Raw genomic sequence first — 21,681 nt, forward strand, 5'->3', positions numbered from 1 at the left:
ACTTCTAATTATCTGGAGAATAAAATACCTACATTTAAAATTTATAAACATCTAAGAATAAAAACCCTAAATAGCATGTATGAATGGAGATGACATACTGAATGACAGAAGTTTACTAGGTTTATCAAGTGAGTCACTAATGGCATGAAAACTTACTTTAAGCAAGCAACAAGAAGCAAAACTGAGAGATGCCATCTTCAGCTTCGGATGAAGAAGTGGAGAAGACAAGCCCTTCACCAGCTCACTGCCATTCAGAAGGCTGCACTCAGACAAATCCAGACTCCGCAACTCTCTGAGATCTGCAATTCCCCTGAGACCAATATCTGTCAGCCTTCTGACCTTTGCAAGGTACAAGTGCTGAAGGCCTCGGAGGTGGTTTGAGGCAGCCAACACTGCACTATCTGACAGTTCAGAGCAGCCACTGAGGTTGAGGCTTGTCAAATTGGGCTGCCGTTTGCAGAGGATACCAACTGCTTCAGAGGAGAGATCTTTGCAGTTCTGAAGAGCCAGTTCCCTCAGATTCAGATGCTCTACTTGTATCAAAGATCGGACTGCCTCTGTAGTGACCCCAGTGGAACTCAGATCCAAAGCCTTCATGCAGTTTGCTCTTTCTTTCAGAAACATCAGGATGTTCCGGAAAGACAGCACTGCAGATGAATTGTAGTTTCTAGAGCCCCAATAGGGATCAAATTCGAAAGTGATGTGGCAACGAGCCAGCATGAGTTTCTCTAGTTGGGGAGTGCAGCTGATCAGTCGGTTGAAGATAAGATCAGACAGATAGCGAACACCAGACAGATTCAGCTCCTGAAGGTTGTTCAGAGCCTCTCGAATGTTAAGGACAGTATCGTGTTTAGACAGCAGGGTCCCTGACATGAACAGACCATTACAGCCACTCAGATCCAGTGAGCGCAGGTTGGGACAGTTCTGGATGAGAGCTGTGAAAGAGGAGTCAGTCAGACAACTGCCACGCAGGGACAAGCTTTCCAGGTGAGATCCCAAGTAGAATGAGATGTATTTGATGACATCTCTAGACACATTGGAACTGTCCAGATTATTTAGACTGATGCAAGGGGCACATCTTCTTGCCAGGCCCTGAATGGTATGAAGAGAAGATGAAGAGGCAGGAAGGTTGTAGATGACTTTTCGCTAGGAAGAAAACAGAGGGAAAAGTTATATGAAAAACATTTCATTCATTATCAATGATTCTTCATCAGTCTGGGATTGGTTTAGCCAGATAAACCACATGGGCTAGCTAGCAATGGTTGGCAGCATAACAACACTCACAGTTTAACACTGAAAAGGAATGTTCCAAGCCAGAATTGTTTTCTGTGGGACATGCCCCCTAGCACCCCCACATTGCCCACTGTGCCGCAACCAAACAGGGGAGACAATCCAGGGGGAGCAACTTTTGCACCCCTGCCTCCTTTGTGCTCTGTGCAGCTACACTGCTTGCACAGGCTTCAGGACAGCCCTAAAAAACAACTTTATCTACCATTTACCATATGATGGTCAAGAAACTACTGTTCTTTGCTATGTTTAGATTAGACTAAGTTTGTCTTAGTCATGTGACTGGGGGCAATTTTATAGCAGGGTACCCACATGGAAAGTCCCAGAAAGGGCCTATTTTAAGTCTATTTTATAAAGATAACAAAGGCACCTACGTGCCTCTATAAAATAGTCATTAGAACAAACTCCAATAGAATATAAATGTCCATGCAGAAATTTACATCTGCTCTGAAGGTGGTGTAAATATGTGAATGTGCTGTATGTCTATAAGATAAATATTTTATAAAATGCATATGTACATAAGTACATAAGTACATAAGTAGTGCCATACTGGGAAAGACCAAAGGTCCATCTAGCCCAGCATCCTGTCACCGACAGTGGCCAATCCAGGTCTAGGGCACCTGGCACGCTCCCCAAACGTAAAAACATTCCAGACAAGTTATACCTAAAAATGCGGAATTTTTCCAAGTCCATTTAATAGCGGTCTATGGACTTGTCCTTTAGGAATCTATCTAACCCCTTTTTAAACTCCGTCAAGCTAACCGCCCGTACCACGTTCTCCGGCAACGAATTCCAGAGTCTAATTACACGTTGGGTGAAGAAAAATTTTCTCCGATTCGTTTTAAATTTACCACACTGTAGCTTCAACTCATGCCCTCTAGTCCTAGTATTTTTGGATAGCGTGAACAGTCGCTTCACATCCACCCGGTCCATTCCACTCATTATTTTATACACTTCTATCATATCTCCCCTCAGCCGTCTCTTCTCCAAGCTGAAAAGCCCTAGCCTTCTCAGCCTCTCTTCGTAGGAAAGTCGTCCCATCCCCACTATCATTTTCGTCGCCCTTCGCTGTACCTTTTCCAATTCTACTATATCTTTTTTGAGATACGGAGACCAGTACTGAACACAATACTCCAGGTGCGGTCGCACCATGGAGCGATACAACGGCATTATAACATCCGCACACCTGGACTCCATACCCTTCCTAATAACACCCAACATTCTATTCGCTTTCCTAGCCGCAGCAGCACACTGAGCAGAAGGTTTCAGCGTATCATCGACGACGACACCCAGATCCCTTTCTTGATCCGTAACTCCTAACGCGGAACCTTGCAAGACGTAGCTATAATTCGGGTTCCTCTTACCCACATGCATCACTTTGCACTTGTCAACATTGAACTTCATCTGCCACTTGCACGCCCATTCTCCCAGTCTCGCAAGGTCCTCCTGTAATCGTTCACATTCCTCCTGCGACTTGACGACCCTGAATAATTTTGTGTCATCGGCGAATTTAATTACCTCACTAGTTATTCCCATCTCTAGGTCATTTATAAATACATTAAAAAGCAACGGACCCAGCACAGACCCCTGCGGGACCCCACTAACTACCCTCCTCCACTGAGAATACTGGCCACGCAATCCTACTCTCTGCTTCCTATCTTTCAACCAGTTCTTAATCCATAATAATACCCTACCTCCGATTCCATGACTCTGCAATTTCTTCAGGAGTCTTTCGTGCGGCACTTTGTCAAACGCCTTCTGAAAATCCAGATATACAATATCAACCGGCTCCCCATTGTCCACATGTTTGCTTACCCCCTCAAAAAAATGCATTAGATTGGTGAGGCAAGACTTCCCTTCACTAAATCCGTGTTGACTTTGTCTCATCAGTCCATGTTTTTGTATATGCTCTGCAATTTTATTCTTAATAATAGCCTCCACCATCTTGCCCGGCACCGACGTCAGACTCACCGGTCTATAATTTCCCGGATCTCCTCTGGAACCCTTCTTAAAAATCGGAGTAACATTGGCTACCCTCCAGTCTTCCGGTACTACACTCGATTTTAGGGACAGATTGCATATTTCTAACAGTAGCTCCGCAAGTTCATTTTTTAGTTCTATTAATACTCTGGGATGAATACCATCAGGTCCCGGTGATTTACTACTCTTCAGCTTGCTGAACTGACCCATTACATCCTCCAAGGTTACAGAGAATTTGTTTAGTTTCTCCGACTCCCCCGCTTCAAATATTCTTTCCGGCACCGGTGTCCCCCCCAAATCCTCCTCGGTGAAGACCGAAGCAAAGAATTCATTTAATTTCTCCGCTACGGCTTTGTCCTCCTTGATCGCCCCTTTAACACCATTTTCGTCCAGCGGCCCAACCGACTCTTTGGCCGGTTTCCTGCTTTTAATGTATCTAAAAAAATTTTTACTATGTATTTTTGCTTCCAACGCTAATTTCTTCTCAAAGTCCTTTTTTGCCCTCCTTATCTCCGCTTTGCATTTGGCTTGGCATTCCTTATGATCTATCCTGTTACTTTCAGTTGGTTCTCTTCTCCACTTTCTGAAGGATTGTTTTTTGGCTCTAATGATTTCCTTTATCTTACTGTTTAGCCACGCCGGCTGACGTTTAGTCTTTTTTCCCTTTTTTCTAATACGTGGAATATATTTGTCCTGAACCTCCAGGATGGTGTTTTTAAACAGCATCCACGCCTGATGCAAGTTTTTTACTCTGCGAGCTGCTCCTTTCAGTCTTTTTTTTCACCATTTTTCTCATTTTGTCGTAATCACCTTTTCTATAGTTAAACGCTAGCGTACTTGATTTCCTAGTTTCACTTCCTTCAATGCCAATATCAAAACCGATCATATTATGATCACTGTTATCAAGCGGCCCTCGTATCGTTACCCCCTGCACTAGATCATGAGCACCACTAAGGACTAAGTCTAGTATTTTTCCTTCTCTTGTCGGCTCCTGAACTAGCTGTTCCATGAAGCTGTCCTTGATTTCATCAAGAAATCCTATGTCCCTTGCGTGTACAGATGTTACATTAACCCAGTCTATATGCGGGTAATTGAAATCCCCCATTATTATTGTGTTGCCCAGTTTGTTTGCGTCTCTGATTTCCTTTAACATTTCCGCATCCGTCTGTTCGTCCTGGCCAGGCGGACGGTAGTACACTCCTATCACTATCCTTTTCCCCTTTGCACATGGAATTTCAATCCACAGTGATTCCAAGGAGTGTTTTGTTTCCTGCAGAATTTTCAATCTATTTGATTCAAGGCTCTCGTTAATATACAATGCTACCCCTCCACCAATCCGATTCACCCTATCACTACGATATAATTTGTACCCCGGTATGACAGTGTCCCACTGGTTATCCTCCTTCCACCAGGTCTCAGAGATGCCTATTATATCTAATTTTTCATTTAGTGCAATATATTCCAACTCCCCCATCTTATTTCTTAGGCTCCTGGCATTCGCATATAGACATTTCAAACTATGTTTGTTGTTCCTAAGTACATCATGCTTAGTACTTGACAGTATTAATTGGCAATCTTTTGTCTGATTTTTATTGTTATTTAAAGATACCCGATCTACTACAATCTCTTTTGCAACCTCACTATCAGGATACTCTATCTTCCCTGTTATGGTGATATCTTTGAAAGATACCTTATCCCGAACCATGCTCTTTTGAGCGACTGTCGGCCTTCCCCCTATTTCTAGTTTAAAAGCTGCTCTATCTCCTTCTTAAACGCCGATGCCAGCAGCCTGGTCCCACTCTGGTTAAGATGGAGCCCATCCTTTCGGAATAGGCTCCCCCTTCCCCAGAATGTTGCCCAGTTCCTAACAAATCTAAAGCCCTCCTCCCTGCACCATCGTCTCATCCACGCATTGAGACTCTGGAGCTCTGCCTGTCTCTTGGGCCCTGCACATTCCAACTCTGCCCAAATTACACTTCTGAGAATACCTACAGTAAATCCTGTAGACTTGTTTACTTTTTCTCATGTATATGACTGTGCAATTTTATAAAAGGCCTTTTCTGTATATAGAAAAGGCTTTACTTGTGGAAAAGCCTTAATAAAAATTGTACAGGCCTGTACCTGTATTGGAAGAGTACCTGCAGACACTTGTTTATGAAAGTTTGTTTGTTTTGGGTTTTTTTTTTTTATGTTTCAACAATTTTTTATTGATGTACACATCGTATCACAACCTTAATCAGGGGTCTACAACATTCGCCCCAGATGCTTCCAATCTTACAAACAGTGATAACATCCTTCAACAATCTTTTAAACATTTTTTCTCCCCTCCTTCCTCCCATTCCCCAATAAATCTCCCAAGTGAGCCCTATACTCTTCTGGGCCCCATTGGTGTGTCTTCCCTTCCCCTCCCCCCCCCCTACTTCCCTCCCAAGGAGCATAATCTCCCCTCTACTTCAACAATGAAAACCATAGGTACAAATATATAATCTTATATTTAACAGGTAAAATTCAAAAGCAGACTGCGACCTCGCGGGCTTAACGTATCTATATATCTATTCCAAACTTGCATAAAGGCCTTTTTCTTCTTGGGGGATCCCCGCGCCTCTCTGGCCTCCCAGGTGGCTAGCAAATGAATTTGATTCCTCCATTGCCAGTAGGACGGGGGATCTGGAGAGACCCAGTGTTGTAGTATAGTTTTCTTGGCCACTAAACATACTTTTCGACACCAAGTCCTCATCCCCTTATCCGTCATCCGAAATCCTGAATGTGTATCTAAAATATAGTGATCCCAGGATCCCTTTATTACCCTTCCCACTATAGTAGACATATACGTCTGGATCCGACTCCAGAAAGCTCTGATCTTCACACAACCCCAAAATGCATGATATAGTGTATGTACTGTAGCATTACACTTAACACATCTATCACTACTTCTGGGGTTTATATGTGCAAGTTGCTGTCTGGAGAAATAAGCTCTCATTACTCCTCGGTATCCACTTTCTCTCAACCTCTCATCTACCGTAAGGGCAGGAATACTTCTCAGGGTGGCTCTTACATCCCAATTCCCTAAATTCCCTCCGGAGTCCCTTTCCCACATTTGTTTAATGGACTGAAAATTCTTGGGTGTGGAAATTAATGTTAATGCCCTATGTATAGCCGACACTGTTACCCCAGTAATCTCCAATTTTTGGAAGAAATCTCTCACTTTCTCCTCCGTTTTCATCTGCAAAGCTGGTTGGTCCAAACTAAGAATGTAGTGCTTAATCTGAGCATATGCAAACCTATCTCCCCAATGTGTACCTAGTCTGGTTTGTAGTGTTTCAAATTCCATCAACTTCCCTTCCCCATCCAACATGTGTTCTATCCTTGAAATCCCCTGGGCTTCCCATCTTAAAAATGCCACGTTTTCCCGTCCCGGATCGAAGTTCAAATTACCCCTTATAGATAATAATCCAGTAATTGTGGCCTTTCCCCCCATAGGTTTCATGAACCCTCTCCAAGTCTCTCTTAATGGCTGTAATATCACACAGTGTTTAAGGTTTATCGGCAGGTTTCGCCGTTCTTGATGCAAAAGTGTTAAAGGGTCGTAGGGCGAGAAGTATTCTTGTTCAATCTCTAATGGGGTGTATTCACTTGTCTGATTCACCCAGTCTCCTATATGCCTCAGTAAACAGGCACAGTTGTAACTACGAAGGTCTGGTAAACCCAGTCCTCCATTGTGCCAGCCCCCCATCAAGAAATGCATTTGCAATCTGGGCTTTTTCTTTGCCCAGCAGAATTGACTAAAAGCCCTGTTAACCTTCTTCAAGTCCTTCTGCAATAGACGGAGAGGTAGTGTTTGCATGGCGTAAAGCCATTTAGGAAAAATCATCATGCGAATTAAATTTATTCTGCCTCTCAAAGATATGGGTAATCCTGCCCAATTACCTAGATGTTTCTTCGTATCCATTAATAGGCTATTTATATTAAGCGAGTATAACTGTGTGGTATCCATAGTCAATCTAATCCCTAGATATTTGAATGAGTCTTTCGCCCAACTCAGGGGAAATTCTCGTCTCCATCCCTTCTTTACTTCGTCTGAGGAGGCTAGTGCCTCCGATTTTAGGAGGTTCAATCTAAAACCCGCATAGTCTCCATATTCTTCGAACGTTTCCATTAAGTTAAGAAGGGAATCCTGGGGCTCCGTAATCATCACTAATAGGTCGTCAGCAAAAGCTGCTACTTTAAATTGATGTTTACCAATGGGCATCCCTTTTATCAAAGGGTTTTCTATGATGGTACGGATCAAGGGGTCCAACGTCAGTACAAAGAGTAAAGGAGATAATGGGCACCCCTGTCTGGTACCTCTTCTTATCGGGAACGACTCTGTCTCCAATCCATTGACTCGAATTGTAGCCCTCGGTTCATGATATAACGCTTTAATGGCTGAAGTGAACCGTCCCGTAATTCCATATCTTTCTAACGTGGCAAAGAGAAACTCCCAATGCACTCTATCGAACGCTTTTTCTGCGTCAAAGCTGATAAGTAGTGCTGGTGTGTTGTTTCTTTTTCTCATCTCCAATGCCCCTAATATTCGTCTTAGATTCTTTGCAGACGTCCTCCCTTTTACAAACCCTACTTGTGTCTCATGGATTAACTTTGGCAGCATTTTCGCTAACCGGTTTGCCATTATTTTTGCTAACAATTTCACCTCAACGTTTAACAATGAGATTGGTCTATACGATTCTGGAATCAGAGGGTCCCTACCAGGTTTTGGTATAACTGTAATTTGTGCCCTGGAAAGATTGAATGGCAAACGCTCTGTATCTATTATCTTATTAAAGTACTTAGCCAGCGTGGGAGTAATGCTATCTCTCATAAGTTTATAAAACTCCATACGCATCCCGTCCGGTCCTGGAGCCTTCGACAATTTCCCTCTCGTTATTTCCTGCTCTACTTCCTCTTCTTGAATTGGGCTATTCAACACTTCCCTCTCACTTTGCGTTATTTCTGGGAGTTGTAATGTATCTAAATAAAGAGAACCCTGGAGGCCTTGGTCAAATGGCGTTTCATATAATTGTTCATAGAATCTAGCAAAGATTTCTCCTATCTGCTCATCTTGCCGTACCAACTGTCCCTGGCTATTTCTCATTTGTAATATCTTCCTGTTTTGTGACTTAGGCTTAGCCAAGCGAGCCATCATGCGACCTGATTTATTACCATATCTATGTAATTGGAATCTATAATAAATTTGCGATTTAGCCGCTCTCTTATGCAGTAGTTCATTCAGAGCCACCTGCAACTCCAGTAACTTAGTGCGTTGCTCAGGCTGATTTGTCTTCCCATATGCCTGTCTTGCCCTACAAATCATAGAACTCAATCTTAATATTTCTCTATTTCGGGCCTTTCGGACATGATGTGTGTGACTAATAATTTCTCCCCTAAGCACCGCCTTGGCGGCGTCCCAGAACAGTAATGGGTCAGTCTCGTGTTCCTTGTTAATGGTCTTATATTCCTCCCAACTCTTCTGAAGCCTTTCACCCAACTGTCTATCTGTAAATAATTCCAGTGGGAACTGCCAGAATTTTTGTTTAAGCTTTCTAGTAGGCACCTCCCACTCCATATATACCCAGGCATGATCTGAAATCGTGTAGGGTCCTATATTGGTTGTGGCTACCTGTCCAAACAGATCTCTAGTGACCAGGAAATAGTCTATTCTAGCTTGTGATGCATGAGCTCGAGAGTGATGTGTAAAATCCCTCTCCAAGGGGTGCAGCATCCTCCATATATCAATCAAGTCTATCATTTTCCCCAGTCTTTTTAATCCCTGGTTGGACGCTGCCCCATCCCTCCTCTGTCCTTGGGAGCTGTCTATCGTTTGTTCCCATACTGTATTAAAATCTCCCCCCACTATTATAGGTGACCCAGCATATTTCATCAGATGTCCTATCACCGAGTTATAAAATTTTTTGTCATACTGATTTGGTGCGTATACATTGCAGATCACACATTTATGCCCATCTATGTCTAGCTCTACTATGACATATCTCCCCCCGGGGTCTATCATGAGGGGTCTCACTGTAGCCGCCACTCCTTTGCGAACTAAAATCGCCACTCCTCCTCTTTTTCCCAGAGCATTTGCAGCTATGCACTCTTGTACCCACCAGGTGCGTAGCTTAGCATGTTCTTCCTGACTTAAGTGTGTCTCCTGTAACAGAGCCACATCTATCTTATATCTTTGCAATTGCTGTAGAATTTTGGATCTCTTAATGGGTGAATTGATCCCGCCTACGTTCCAGGTGATCAATTTAATCATGGAATCTTGGTTGGTCTATGACTAATATTGCATGTTTTCTTGCTCCTAACCCTACCCGGTGGGCATCCCAGCCACTGCCCTTCCGGGATGAAATTTGTGTTGTACCCATAGACTCGTCGATCATTACTCCTTCCCTCCCTTTTACCTGAACCTCCTCCCCTCCCTGGATTCCTCGTTCTTCTTTTAATATATCCGTCTCTCTTCCCATTCCCCCCCTCCCCCTTCCCCCCATCTCTATCCCTATCCCTCCTCCCCTTTACTCCCTCCCATCCCCTCATCCCCTCCTCCCCTCTTTTGACCGTTCCCTGATAGGGACTCATCACGTATAGTCGCCCCCCAACCTCTCTCCCTCTGTGTCCCCCTATACACTTCTTGCCGTGTTTTAAGAAAACCCCGGGTCCCTCCTTCCTCCCATTATGTCTATTTTTGTCTCTTTATAACCGTGGGAGTGAGAAAACAATAACTCCAACAGATTAACCTTTAAACATTTGAACATACATATATACTCTTATAACTCGCCCATATTCTCACACATACTTTACTCACTCCTTTTTCTGTCCTTCCTCCCCCTCCCAAGCTATATACTTGACCTCCTGCTACCACAGTCTTTCAAACCTGTTAACTTTTTATCAACTCCGGTAATTTCCTCTAGTAGTCCAAGACTATCCTCTGTATCAGTAGTTACCAGACATAAATGTCCATATAGTCCATATATTCCATATTGACTCTTGGCATCCTTTTTTTCCCGTACTCAATCCGGTAAGCCTCCGCTCCGATTACTCCTCTCCTCCTGTTCCATCTGATCCACAAACTCCTTGGCTTCTTCTGGCTTTTCAAAAGTGCGAGTCGTTCCTTCGTGCATTATCCTTAATACCGCTGGATACATCAAGGTAAAGCGTTTCTTCATTGCAAATAATTTGGAACAAATGGGTGAAAAAGCTTTCCTCTTTCCCGCCACTCCCACTGAGTAGTCTTGAAAACATATAATCCGTTTGTTTTCAAATGTTAGATTTTTCTCTCCTCGTGAGGCTTGTAAAATCCACTGCTTATGGGCAAAGTTTAACACCTTCAATATGACCACCCGAGGTCGGGAATCTGTATCTCTGCGTGTCCCCAAGCGGTGTGCCCTTTCTATCCTTAGTGGGCCTAGATCAGGGGGAAATCTCACTTGCTCCATTAACCAGCACTCCAGAGCCGATGTTAGATCTCTACCTCCCAGCTTTTCCGGTAGGCCCACCAGTCGGAGGTTGTTTCTGCGGGACCTATTTTCCAAGTCCTCTATCTTTTGTTCCAATGTCTCTACTGTTCGTAAAAGTTTATTCTGTGTCTTTTCCACTACGGTAACCCGGTCTTCTACCTCTCCGGTCCTAGTCTGGAAGGCCACACATTCGCGTGTGAGATCCTCCATTCTCGTTTGTAATTTCTCCAATTTCGTGTCAATTGGTGTGAGGCGTCTTTCAAGTAGTTCTTCTAGAACCGCGGTCATCTCTGTCGTTATTTCTGAGACCCAGATCGACGCTACTGTCGGGTCCGCGCTGCTGGGTACGGCGGCCATCTTAGAATCCGTTGCCTTTTGGCGCAGCTTATCTTTCTGAGTCGTTTTAGCCGCCATCTCCCTTCGCTTTTGTTCTAATAATTCCGTATCCGAAATCAGCTCTTTTTCCCCTTCCAGGAATAGCTTCCAGCAAGTCAGAATCGTGTTTCAATGCGCGTGAGGGAGAGGTTAGGCGCCGGAGCAGCGTTCAGGTGCTACCGCTCTCCAGCATGGCGTCACGTGATCTCCTCGGGGTTTTTTTTTTTAAAGAAAAACTAAAACATTTACAGTTGAAAATGCAATCCATGTGCAGTATTTTCCTTCCCTGACCTAACCATTCCCTCTGGAGTAACTCCTCCAAATGCAGAAATGCAGTTAAAACTACACAAATTATAGATCACCATGTGCACTTTAAAGCACATTGAAAGAAGGTGATGTTCAAATGACCTGCTCGCAGGGCCGTGCCTAGGGTCTCTGGCGCCCCCCTGCAGACTATCAGTTGGCGCCCCTACCCCCCGTGAAAATGATCACGCCCCCCCCCCCCCCCCCCCCCCCCGGTGAAAATGATCGCTCACCACTTGCCACACTGACAGGAATTGTCAGCAATATTCTTAGAAACAAATTGCTATACATTGCAAAATAAGATAGCAGATGTAAATTCTCAAAGTGGACATATTCCAAACGCTATTTAGACAAAAATTAAACTGAACCCCCAAGATGCCAGACTCTGCATACAATGCAACACCACAGAAACAGAAAATGTCCCCTAGTACTGTGCAAAATATAAAGACTGCAGATGTAAATTTGAAAAAAACTAACAAGAACCAATCACCACTTTACAAATTAACAAATAGAAATAAAACAAATATAGAAAATAAAATAATACCATTTTATTGGACTAATACATTTAGCTTTCAGAGGCCAAAACATCCTTCCTCAGGTCAATACAGTATAGTGCTGTTTCAGTATCCTATCCTGACTGAGGAAGGGGGTTTTGTTCTCCGAAAGTTAGTCAAAATGTATTAAAATTAGTCCAATAAAAAGATTACCTATTATAAACATTTATTAACACAGCTACAATACTACTGTATCCTAAAGCAAAAAAATAAAAGTAAATATTTTATTTACAGTTTGTTGTCTCTGGTTTCTGCTTTCCTCATCTTCTTTTCACTGTCTTCCTTCCTTCCATCCAGCATCTGTCTTTGTTCTCTCTCTGCCATCTAGTGTCTGCCCTCTCTGCTGTCCCCTTCATCCAATGTCTGCCCTCTCTCCCTGCTCCTTCCATCTACATCTGCCCTCTATCTCTGCCCCCTTCCATCCACCATCTGCCCCTGTCTGCCCTCTCTCTCTCCCCCTTCCATTCACTGTCTGCCCTTTCTATCGCTTCCATCCACTGTCTGCCCTTTCTCTCTGTCCGCTCAATCCACCATTTGCCCTCCCTCTCCCATCCATCAAGGTCCCTCTCACTCCCCCTTCCATCTAGGATCTGTCCCCTCTCTCTGCCCCTTTTTTTCAGCCCCCAGTTCCAGCCCCACTATCCCACCAGTCCCCAGTTTCAGCCCTAGCCCTTTTCTCCCACCAGTCTTGAGCTTCGGCCCCCAGCCACTTCTCCCTGTCCCCTTTTCAGCCCCCAGTTTCAAACGCAGCCCTTTTCTCTCACTAGTCCCGAGCTTCAGCCCCAGCCACTTCTCCCTGTCTTCTTTTCAGCCCCCAGTCCCCACAGTTTCAGCTCTTGTCCCTTTTCAGCCCCCAGTCCCAGTACTAGCCCCCTTATCCCACCTACCCTCCTTTTCAGCCCCCAGTTCCAGCTCCCTTCATCCACATGCCTTGCATTAGGGCCTCCCCTTTCAGCCCCAGACCCCATCTGGGCTCCCATCCCCATCCCCTTCTCCCATCTGGGCTCCCCACCCCATCCCCTTCTGCCATCTGGGCTCCCCTCCCCATCCCCTTCTGCCATCTGGGCTCCCCTCCCCATCCCCTTCTGTCATCTGGGCTCCCATCCCCTTCTGTCATCTGGGCTCCCATCCCCTTCTGCCATCTGGGCTCCCCTCCCCATCCCCTTCTGTCATCTGGGCTCCCCTCCCCTTCTGTCATCTGGGCTCCCCTCCCCTCCCCTCCCCTTCTGCCATCTGGGCACCCCTGATCCGACCCGACTACCAGCTCTGTCGAGATGACAGCGGGTGGGGGGTGCTCCGCTCCCGCTGCTCCCACCCTACCTTCTTTTAAAAAATAAATCAGTAAAGCGGCGTGGCAGGCAGCGCAGCTTCGCGTCTGCCCTGCTTGTAAAACAAGTAGATCTCCTCGTCGGGCCTTCGCTCACTGGGTCCCGCCCTCCTCTGAGGTAACTTCCTATTTCCTCGAGGGCGGGACCCAGTGAGCGAAGGCCCGACAAGGAGATCTACTTGTTTTACAAGCAGGGCAGACGCGAAGCTGCGCTGCCTGCCACGCCGCTTTACAGATTTTTTTTTTTTTTTTTTTAAGAAGGTAGGGTGGGAGCAGCGGGAGCGGAGCACCTCCCACCCGCTGACACCCGGGGCGGACCGCCCCCACCGCGCTCTTGGTTCCCTCAGTGTCCGCCTTATTCTGACGTCAGAAGAAGGCGGGACACTGAGGGAACCAATGAGTGCAAGGGAAGGGAGACGTCGGCAGGGCTTTCACCGACGCTGCTGCAGCCTGCGACCGAGGTAATTTAAAGTCCTCGGCGGCGCGGGGCGAGGGTAAGCACCGCGGTGGCGCCCTCCAGAGGTGGAGCGCCCCCCTGCGGCGCTTACCTCGCTTACCGCATTGGCACGGCCCTGCCTGCTCGTTTGTGTTTTGGATTTAGCTCGAGGAGCATCAATGGGATTTGAATCGGCTTCCCTGGTTCTCTGCCTGCTATTCTAACCACTAGGGAAGGGGAAGGGATTTTGGATTTAGTTATGCCTTCTTTAGTAGCAACTCAAGGCAAGTTACATTCAGGTACAGTAAGTATTTTCCTGTCCCAGAGGGTGCACAATCATGAAGGGCAATTCTAAAACTAGACTATGGTATATGCACAATTAAAAAATGGCACTTAAACGTGTTAGCACCCTAAGCACTATTCTATAAGGGTGCACATAAATGCTATAACACACCAATGCAAAGGGGTCATTCACATGGTCAGGACATGGGTGGGGGCTCCCAGTAACATTTTTATTTATTTTATTTATTTTGGATTTTACTCACACCTTTTTCAGTAGTAGCTCAAGGTGACTTACATTCAGGTACACTGGATATAACTTACAAAAATACTGTAAGTTACTTGCACCTTTGCTGCATTTGGGCACCCTAAGTTACACAAGGTCTATGACTGGTATAACTGCGAGATCCTAAACGTAAAGCACATTACTACTGGGTTATACTAGTATTCTATAATGGAACCTGAGCACCCAGATGCTGTTAGAGACCTGCAACTCATCACCTGGCTTCTAAGCGCCTACAATGAGCCACCTGCTTAGAGAACCGCCACCTAATTTTGTACTTGGACAACAGAAGGTTAAGTGAATTGCCCAAAACAAGAAGCCACACTGGGATTTGAACTGTGTTTCTCTGGTTCTCTGCCCACTACTCCTCCACTTCTCTACCTGTGGAAATGGCTTTGAGAATCGCCCGTATCAAATCTGAATCATGCTGCTAAAATTCTTCCAGACCACCCTGACACTATCCAGAGTATTGCTGGGGGTGGGACAAGGGCAGAGCATGATGACCTCATTCTACAGATATCCTATATAATAATTCTCACCTCCAACGTTCTAATGTGCCTGGGACCGTGGCTCCCTCGGAAGTGGTCTGCTAGGCAGGCACGCACTGACGTCAGTGACAGCTGATTCCAAGGCAAGGGGAGGAGTAGGGAAACATTACTCCTCCCCCTGCCTGGGAATCAGCTGTCAGTGCGCTGCTCCCTGCCACTTTGGAGCAAGTGGCAGGGAGCGGGGCAACACAGACCCCCCCCTCGCCAAACCACCCCCCCCCCACCCGACTAACATCAACACCCCGTGTTCCCTCATGAACCTTCCACCGAGTTCCACACCGCCCTCCCGCCGAATTCAACACCCCCCCCTGTGTTAAGGCCCCCTGGACCCCCCTTTCGCGACCCTGTCGACCCCCTTTCCCGCAGAAAACTGTCCCCTGCCGCCGTCCAGTACCTGTGCTGACGGGGGACCCCAACCCCGTCAGCCGAAGTCCTGTTCTGGCCTTCGCAGTGTTGCTTCTTCAGTGATCTTCTGTACAAGTTCCTCTGCGTGCTTCTGACGTCAGATGCACACACAGAAACTTGAAAAGAAGATCATTGAGGAAGCAATGCCGCAATAAGGCCAGCACAGGACTTCAGCTGATGGGGGTTGGGGTCCCCCGTCAGGGCAGGTACTTGACGGCGGCAGGGGACGGTTTTCGGCGACAAGGGGGGGGGAGGTCGACAGGGTTGCGGAAGGGGGGGTACAGGGGTCCGTAATGCGGGGGGGGGGGGGTGAAAACGGAGGGAAGGCAGCGTCTGGAACAGCGAAGGAGGGTGGGGGATGGCCTTGCTAGCGCCCGTTTCCTTGCCTTCAGAAATGGGCATTTTTTACTAGTTTGTCAATATTCAGCTACTCTCTGTACAGATATGCCAATTAATTTAGGTCAGCAAAAAACTTGTCCTAGCTTAAACAACTATATGATGGTGGTCACTGCTGTCCACACTGAATATATAAAATAAATTTAAATACCATGGCGGGAATTTTAAAAAAAACAACAACACTGAACACGGTGTTTAAATGTTGACCTAATAAAATCCAACTAAACTTATCTAGATAGTGGCATGGTAAACAAGGATAGCGAAGATACTTACTTGTAGCAGGTATTCTCAGAGGACAGCAGACCTTATATTCTCATATATGGGTAACGCAATCCCACATTGGCCGGTCTAAGCTTATGACAAGCTGAAAAAAGCTCTGTAAAGCGTGAGAAACTCCACAGCGCATGCGCAGGTGCCTTCCTGCCTGCTGCGAGAGTGCGGTTTCCACAGTACAATACTACAGCATACGTGACAAAAAGACAAAAAAAGGAGACAACTCCAAGGGGAGGCAAGAGGGTTGTGAGAATATAAGGCCTGCTGTCCTTGGAGAATACCTGCTACAGGTAAGAATCTTCATTTTCTCAGAGGACAAGCAGGTCTATATATCCTCACACATAGGGAATCCATAGATAGCAGGCTCACAGAAAACAACCACCATTGGTCAACTGGGCCTCGCAACAGCAAGGACATAACAGAGATCAAACTGAAACTATATACAACTATGTGAGTGCGCAGCCTAGAACAGAAGAAAACAAGCCTAGTGGGGTGGAGTTGGATTCTAGACCCCCAAACAGATTCTGCAATACTGTCTGTCCAAACCGACTGTTGAGTCAGATATCCTGCTCAAGGCAGTAGTGTGATGTGAATGTGTAGACCAAAGATCATGTTGCAGCCTTGCAAATTTCTTCAATGGAGGCTGACCGCAAGTGGGCTACAGACACTGCCATAGCTCTGACATTGTGAGCCTTGACATGCCCATCCAGGGTCAGCCCAGTCTGGGTATAAGTGAAAGAAATGCAAACTGCCAGCCAATTAGAGATTGTGCATTTCCCGATGGCAACCCCCATCCTGTTGGGATTAAAAGAAACAAAAAGTTGGGTGGACTGCCTATGGGGCTTACTCCGCTCCATGTAATAGGCAAATGCTCACTTGCAGTCCAAGGTGTGCAAGGTGCTCTCGCCAAGATGGGCATGAGGTCCGGGAAAGAATGCTGGCAAGACAATTGACTGGTTCAGATAGAACTCAGATTCCTTCTTTGGCAGGAACTTAGGGTGTGTGCAGAGGACTACTCTGTTATGATGAAACTTAGTATAAGGTGCATCCACTAATAAGGCCTGAAGTTCACGGACCCTAAGAGCTGAAATAACAGTCACCAAGAAAATGACCTTCCAGATCAAGTGCTTCAGATAGCAGGAATTCAGTGGCTCAAAAGTAGATTTCATTAGCTGTGTGAGAATGATGTTGAGGTCCCATGATACTGGCAGAGGTCTGACAGGGGGCTTTGACAAAAGAAAACTTCTCATGAAGCAAACAACTAGAGGCTGTCCAAAGATGGACTTACCCTCTACACGTTGATAAGCATTAATTTCACTGAGGTAAACCCTTACGGAATTGTCTTGAGACCAGACTCTGATAAGTGTAGAAGGTATTCAAGCAGGGACTGTGTAGGGCAAGGAAGGGGATCTATGGCCTTGCCCTCATACTATACAGCAAACCTTCTCCACTGCAATGGAGAAGTGGAATCTTTCCTGGAAGCCAGCAAGACCCGGGAGACACCCTCTGTAAGGCCCAAGGAAGAAAATTCTAGGCTCTTAACATCCAGGCTGTGAGGGCCAGAGACTGGAGGTTGGGATGTAAAAGTTATCCCTTGTTCTGTGTGATGAGGGTTGGAAAACACACTCTCCACGGTTCGTCAGAGGATAATTCTAGAAGAGGGAACCAGATCTGAGAAGGCCAATAAGGTGTGATCATAATCACGGTCCCACAGTCTTGCTTGAGTTTCTGCAAAGTCTTCCCCACAAGATGTATGAGAGGATACACATAAAGAAGACTGGTCCCTCAATGAAGGAGGAAGGCATCCATGCTAGTCAGCCATGGGCCTGGAGCCTGGAACAGAACTGAGAAACCTTATGATTGAGTTAAGTGGCAAAGAGATCCAATGAGGAGGCATTGCCTGCGGAAGATCTCGCAGGCAATACCCATGCTGAGAAACCACTCATGTGGTTGCATAACCCTGTCAGCCAGGCTGTTTTTGCATGCCAGATAAGTGGCTCGAAGGAGCATGCCATGCTGGCAAGCCCAACACCACATCTGGACAGCCTCCTGACAAAGAGGGTGTGATCTGGTGCCCCCCTGCTTGTTGGTGTAACACATGACAACCTGATTGTCTATTTGAATAACCTGATTGTCTATTTGAATGAGTACAATTTGGTGAGACAGCCAATCTCTAAACACATTTAGAGCGTTCCAGATAGCCCAAAGCTCCTGCAGATTGATCTGGAGATCTGTTTCCTGGGAGGACCAAGCACCTCAAGCGCAAAACCCAGGAAAGACGCATCCGTCGTCAGCATCTTCTGCAGCTGAGGAATTTGGAATGAAGTCCCAGAGTCAAACTGGATCAAAAGGTCCATAACAACAGGGAGCGAGCAAGCATGGGGGACACTCAGATGACATGTTCTAGACACCTCATTGGGCAGTTCTCATGTGAAGACGTGTTATGGGTTTCACATAAACTGTGGACGCCATGTGGCCCAAAAACATCAACATCTACCGAGCCGTGACCTGCTGAAAAGTTTGAAACTGAGAAGCCAGTGTGACTAGAGTGCCTGCCCTCGATTTCAGAAGACTCGAACCTTCCATAAGTACATAAGTAGTGCCATACTGGGACAGGCCAAAGGTCCATCCAGGTGGCCAATCCAGGTCACAAGTATCTGGCAAGATCCCAAAACAGTACAATAGATTTCATGCTGCTTACTCTAGAAATAAGCAGTGGATTTTCCCCAAGTACATTTTAATAATGGTCTATGGACTTCTCGTATAGGAAACAATCCAAACCTTTTTTTAAACCCCACTAAGCTAAATGCTTTTACTACATTCGCTGGCAACAAATTCCAGAGTTTAATTACACGTCGAGTGAAGAAATATTTTCTCCGATTTGTTTTAAAACAAGCGATTCACATCTACCCACTCCATTCCACACTCCACTCATTTTACAGACCTCTATCGTATCTCCTCTCAGCCATCTTTTATCCAAGCTGAAGAGCCCTAGCCACTTTAGCCTTTCTTCATAGCGGAGTCATCCTATCCCCTTTATCATTTTTGTCACTCTTCTCTGTACCTTTTCTAATTCCACTATATCTTTTTTGAAATACGTTGACCAGAATTGAAGAGGTGCGGTCGCACCATGGAACTATACAATCACGCATATTTTCAAAGCACTTAGCCTTCCAAAGTTCCATAGGTTTCTATGGAACTTTGGAAGGCTAAGTGCTTTGAAAATATGCCTCAAAGGCATTATAACATCCTCATTTTCATTTTCCATTCCTTTCCTAATAATAACTAACATTCTATTTGGTTTCTTAGCCGCAGTTGCCGCACATTGAGCAGAGGGTTTCAACGTATCAACGATGATGCCTAGATCTCTTTCCTGGTTGCGACTCCTGATGTGGAACCTTGCATTATGTAACTATAATTCAGGTTCCTCTTTCCCACATGCATCACTTTGCACTTGCTCACATTAAACATCATCTGCCATTTAGATGCCCAGTCTTGTAAGGTCCTTTTGTAATTTTTTACAATCCTCTTGTGATTTAACAACTTTGAATAACTTTGTGTTGTCAGCAAATTTAATCATCTCACTAGTTACTCCCATCTCTAGATTATTTATAAATATGTTAAAAAGTAGCAGTCACAGGATAAACCCCTGGGGAACCTCACAAGCTACCCTTCTCCATTGAGAATACAGACCATTTAACCCTACTCTCTGTTTTCTCTCTTTTACCAGTTTTTAAATCAACAATAGGACACTACCTCCTATCCCATGACTTTCCAATTTCCTCTGGAGTCTTTCATGAGGAACTTTGTCAAACGCCTTCTGAAAATCCAGATACACAATCTCAAGCGGCTTGCCTTTATCCACATGTTTGTTCACCCCTTCAAAAAAAATGTAATACATTGGTGAGGCAAGATTTCCCTTCACTAAATTCATGTTGGCTTTGTCTCATTAATCCATGCTTTTGAATATGTTCTGTAATTTTGTTCTTTATAATAGTCTCTACATTTTATCTGGCACTGACGTTAGGCTCACTAGTCTATAATTTCCCAGTGCCCAAGACTGACGTCAGGCTCACTGGTCTATAATTTCCCAAATCTCCACTGGAACCTTTTTTTTTTAAAGGACATTATATTGGCCACCCTCCAATCTTCCAGAAACCATGCTTGATTTTAAAGATAAATTACATATTACTAACAATACTTCTGCAAGTTCATTTTTCAATTCTATCAATACTTGGGAATGAATACCATCCAGTCCAGGAGATTTGCTACTCTTCAATTTGTCAAATTGCACCATTACATCCTCCAGGTTTATTAAGGTTTCATTCAGCATCGAGCAGGGCTCCAATGAATTCCAATTGGTGGGTAGAGCGTAGATGGGACTTGGAGTAGTTTAAAATGAACCCTAGTAGCTCGAGCACCCAAATAGTTCTCCGCATGGACTCCTGAGCACTGTCCTCTGATGTGCTCTTCACCAGCCAATCTTCAAGATAAGGGAACACATGGACTCAAGGTAAGGGAACACATGGACTTCCAGTCTGCATAATAACGCTGCAACTACTGCTAAATATTTGGCAAATACTCTGGGAGCTGACGCGAGGCCGAAGGGCAATATGCGGTACTGGTAATGCTGTGAACAACTGAAAATCAGAGATACTTCCAGCCTACCAAGGAGTATCGGGATGTGTGTATATGCATCCTTCAAGTCCAGAGAGCATAGCCAATCATTTTCCTGAATCATGGGGAGAAGTGTGCCCAGGGAAATCATCCTGAACTTTTCTTTGACCAAGAATTTGCTCAGGGCGCTTAGATCTAGGGTGGGACGCAACCCTCTGTCTTCTTTTGCACAAGTATGTACCTGGAATAGAATCCCCACCCTTCCTCCCCTGGTGGAATGGGCTTGACCGCATGGGCTTCAGAAGGGTAGAGTTCCTCTGCATGTACCCCAATTTGGAGGAGATTTTTGATGCCAATTGAGGATGTATTCAAGATGGACTATTGGGAGAAGTCACCGGTTGCAGGTTATATGGGGCCACCTTTTCTGGACAAACTTCAGCCTCCTCCCGACCAGCAAGTCGTCCAGGACAGCAGCTATGCTCTGCTATAGTAGGTGCACGCTGTTGACGGGAATGAGCACACTGGGGCTGAGCTTGAGCAGGCTGGTGAGAGAAGATGGCATAACTACATCTCAGAGTAGTAGGCACCCCTTCTTGACTTGCCTAAAGACCTCCTAGATGAGGAGGCAGATGCAGAAGGCGCCCGGCGGGAGAGAGAAGATATGGCATTCAGTGTGTTTCTTGATTTGGTCAGCGACCTCCTCAACCTTACCTCCAAAAATGTTATCCCCCCCCCCAGCAAGGAGCACCCACCAACCTCTGCTGAACTGCTGGTTCTAAGTCAGAAACACGCAGTCACGAGAGTCTGTACATTGCTATAATTTGGGAAGAGATCCTGCATGCCACATCAAAAGTGTCATAGGTGCCCCTGGCCAAGAACTTATGACATGCCTTCTGCTGCTTGACCAACTGGTGAAGCGACTCTGCCTGCTCCAGTAGGAGAGAGTCAGCCTAGACTAGCATGCGCACCAAGTCCCGCAAGTAGACGCTAATAAAGAGCTGGTAAGACTGGATTCAAGCAAAGAGGACTAGACTATCTTCCTTCCAAAGGAATCCAAGTTTCTAGCTTCTCTGCCCAAGGGCACCGAAGCATAGTCTCTAGAATTTCTGGCTCTTTTGAGGGCAG

General features: G+C 45.6%; 1 protein-coding gene across 1 annotated transcript in view; it reads right to left on the reverse strand.

Annotated features, from left to right (window-relative positions):
• LRRC29 (leucine rich repeat containing 29) overlaps positions 1-21,681 on the reverse strand; it is a 340,152-nt gene that overhangs the window by 186,946 nt on the left and 131,525 nt on the right. Inside the window, exon 3 of the mRNA XM_030203743.1 lies at positions 157-1,146. Coding sequence (XP_030059603.1) covers positions 157-1,146 — 990 coding nt within the window. The remainder of the gene's footprint in view (positions 1-156; positions 1,147-21,681) is intronic.

This window comes from Microcaecilia unicolor, chromosome 5 (assembly GCF_901765095.1).
Source record: "Microcaecilia unicolor chromosome 5, aMicUni1.1, whole genome shotgun sequence".
NCBI lineage: Eukaryota > Metazoa > Chordata > Amphibia > Gymnophiona > Siphonopidae > Microcaecilia > Microcaecilia unicolor.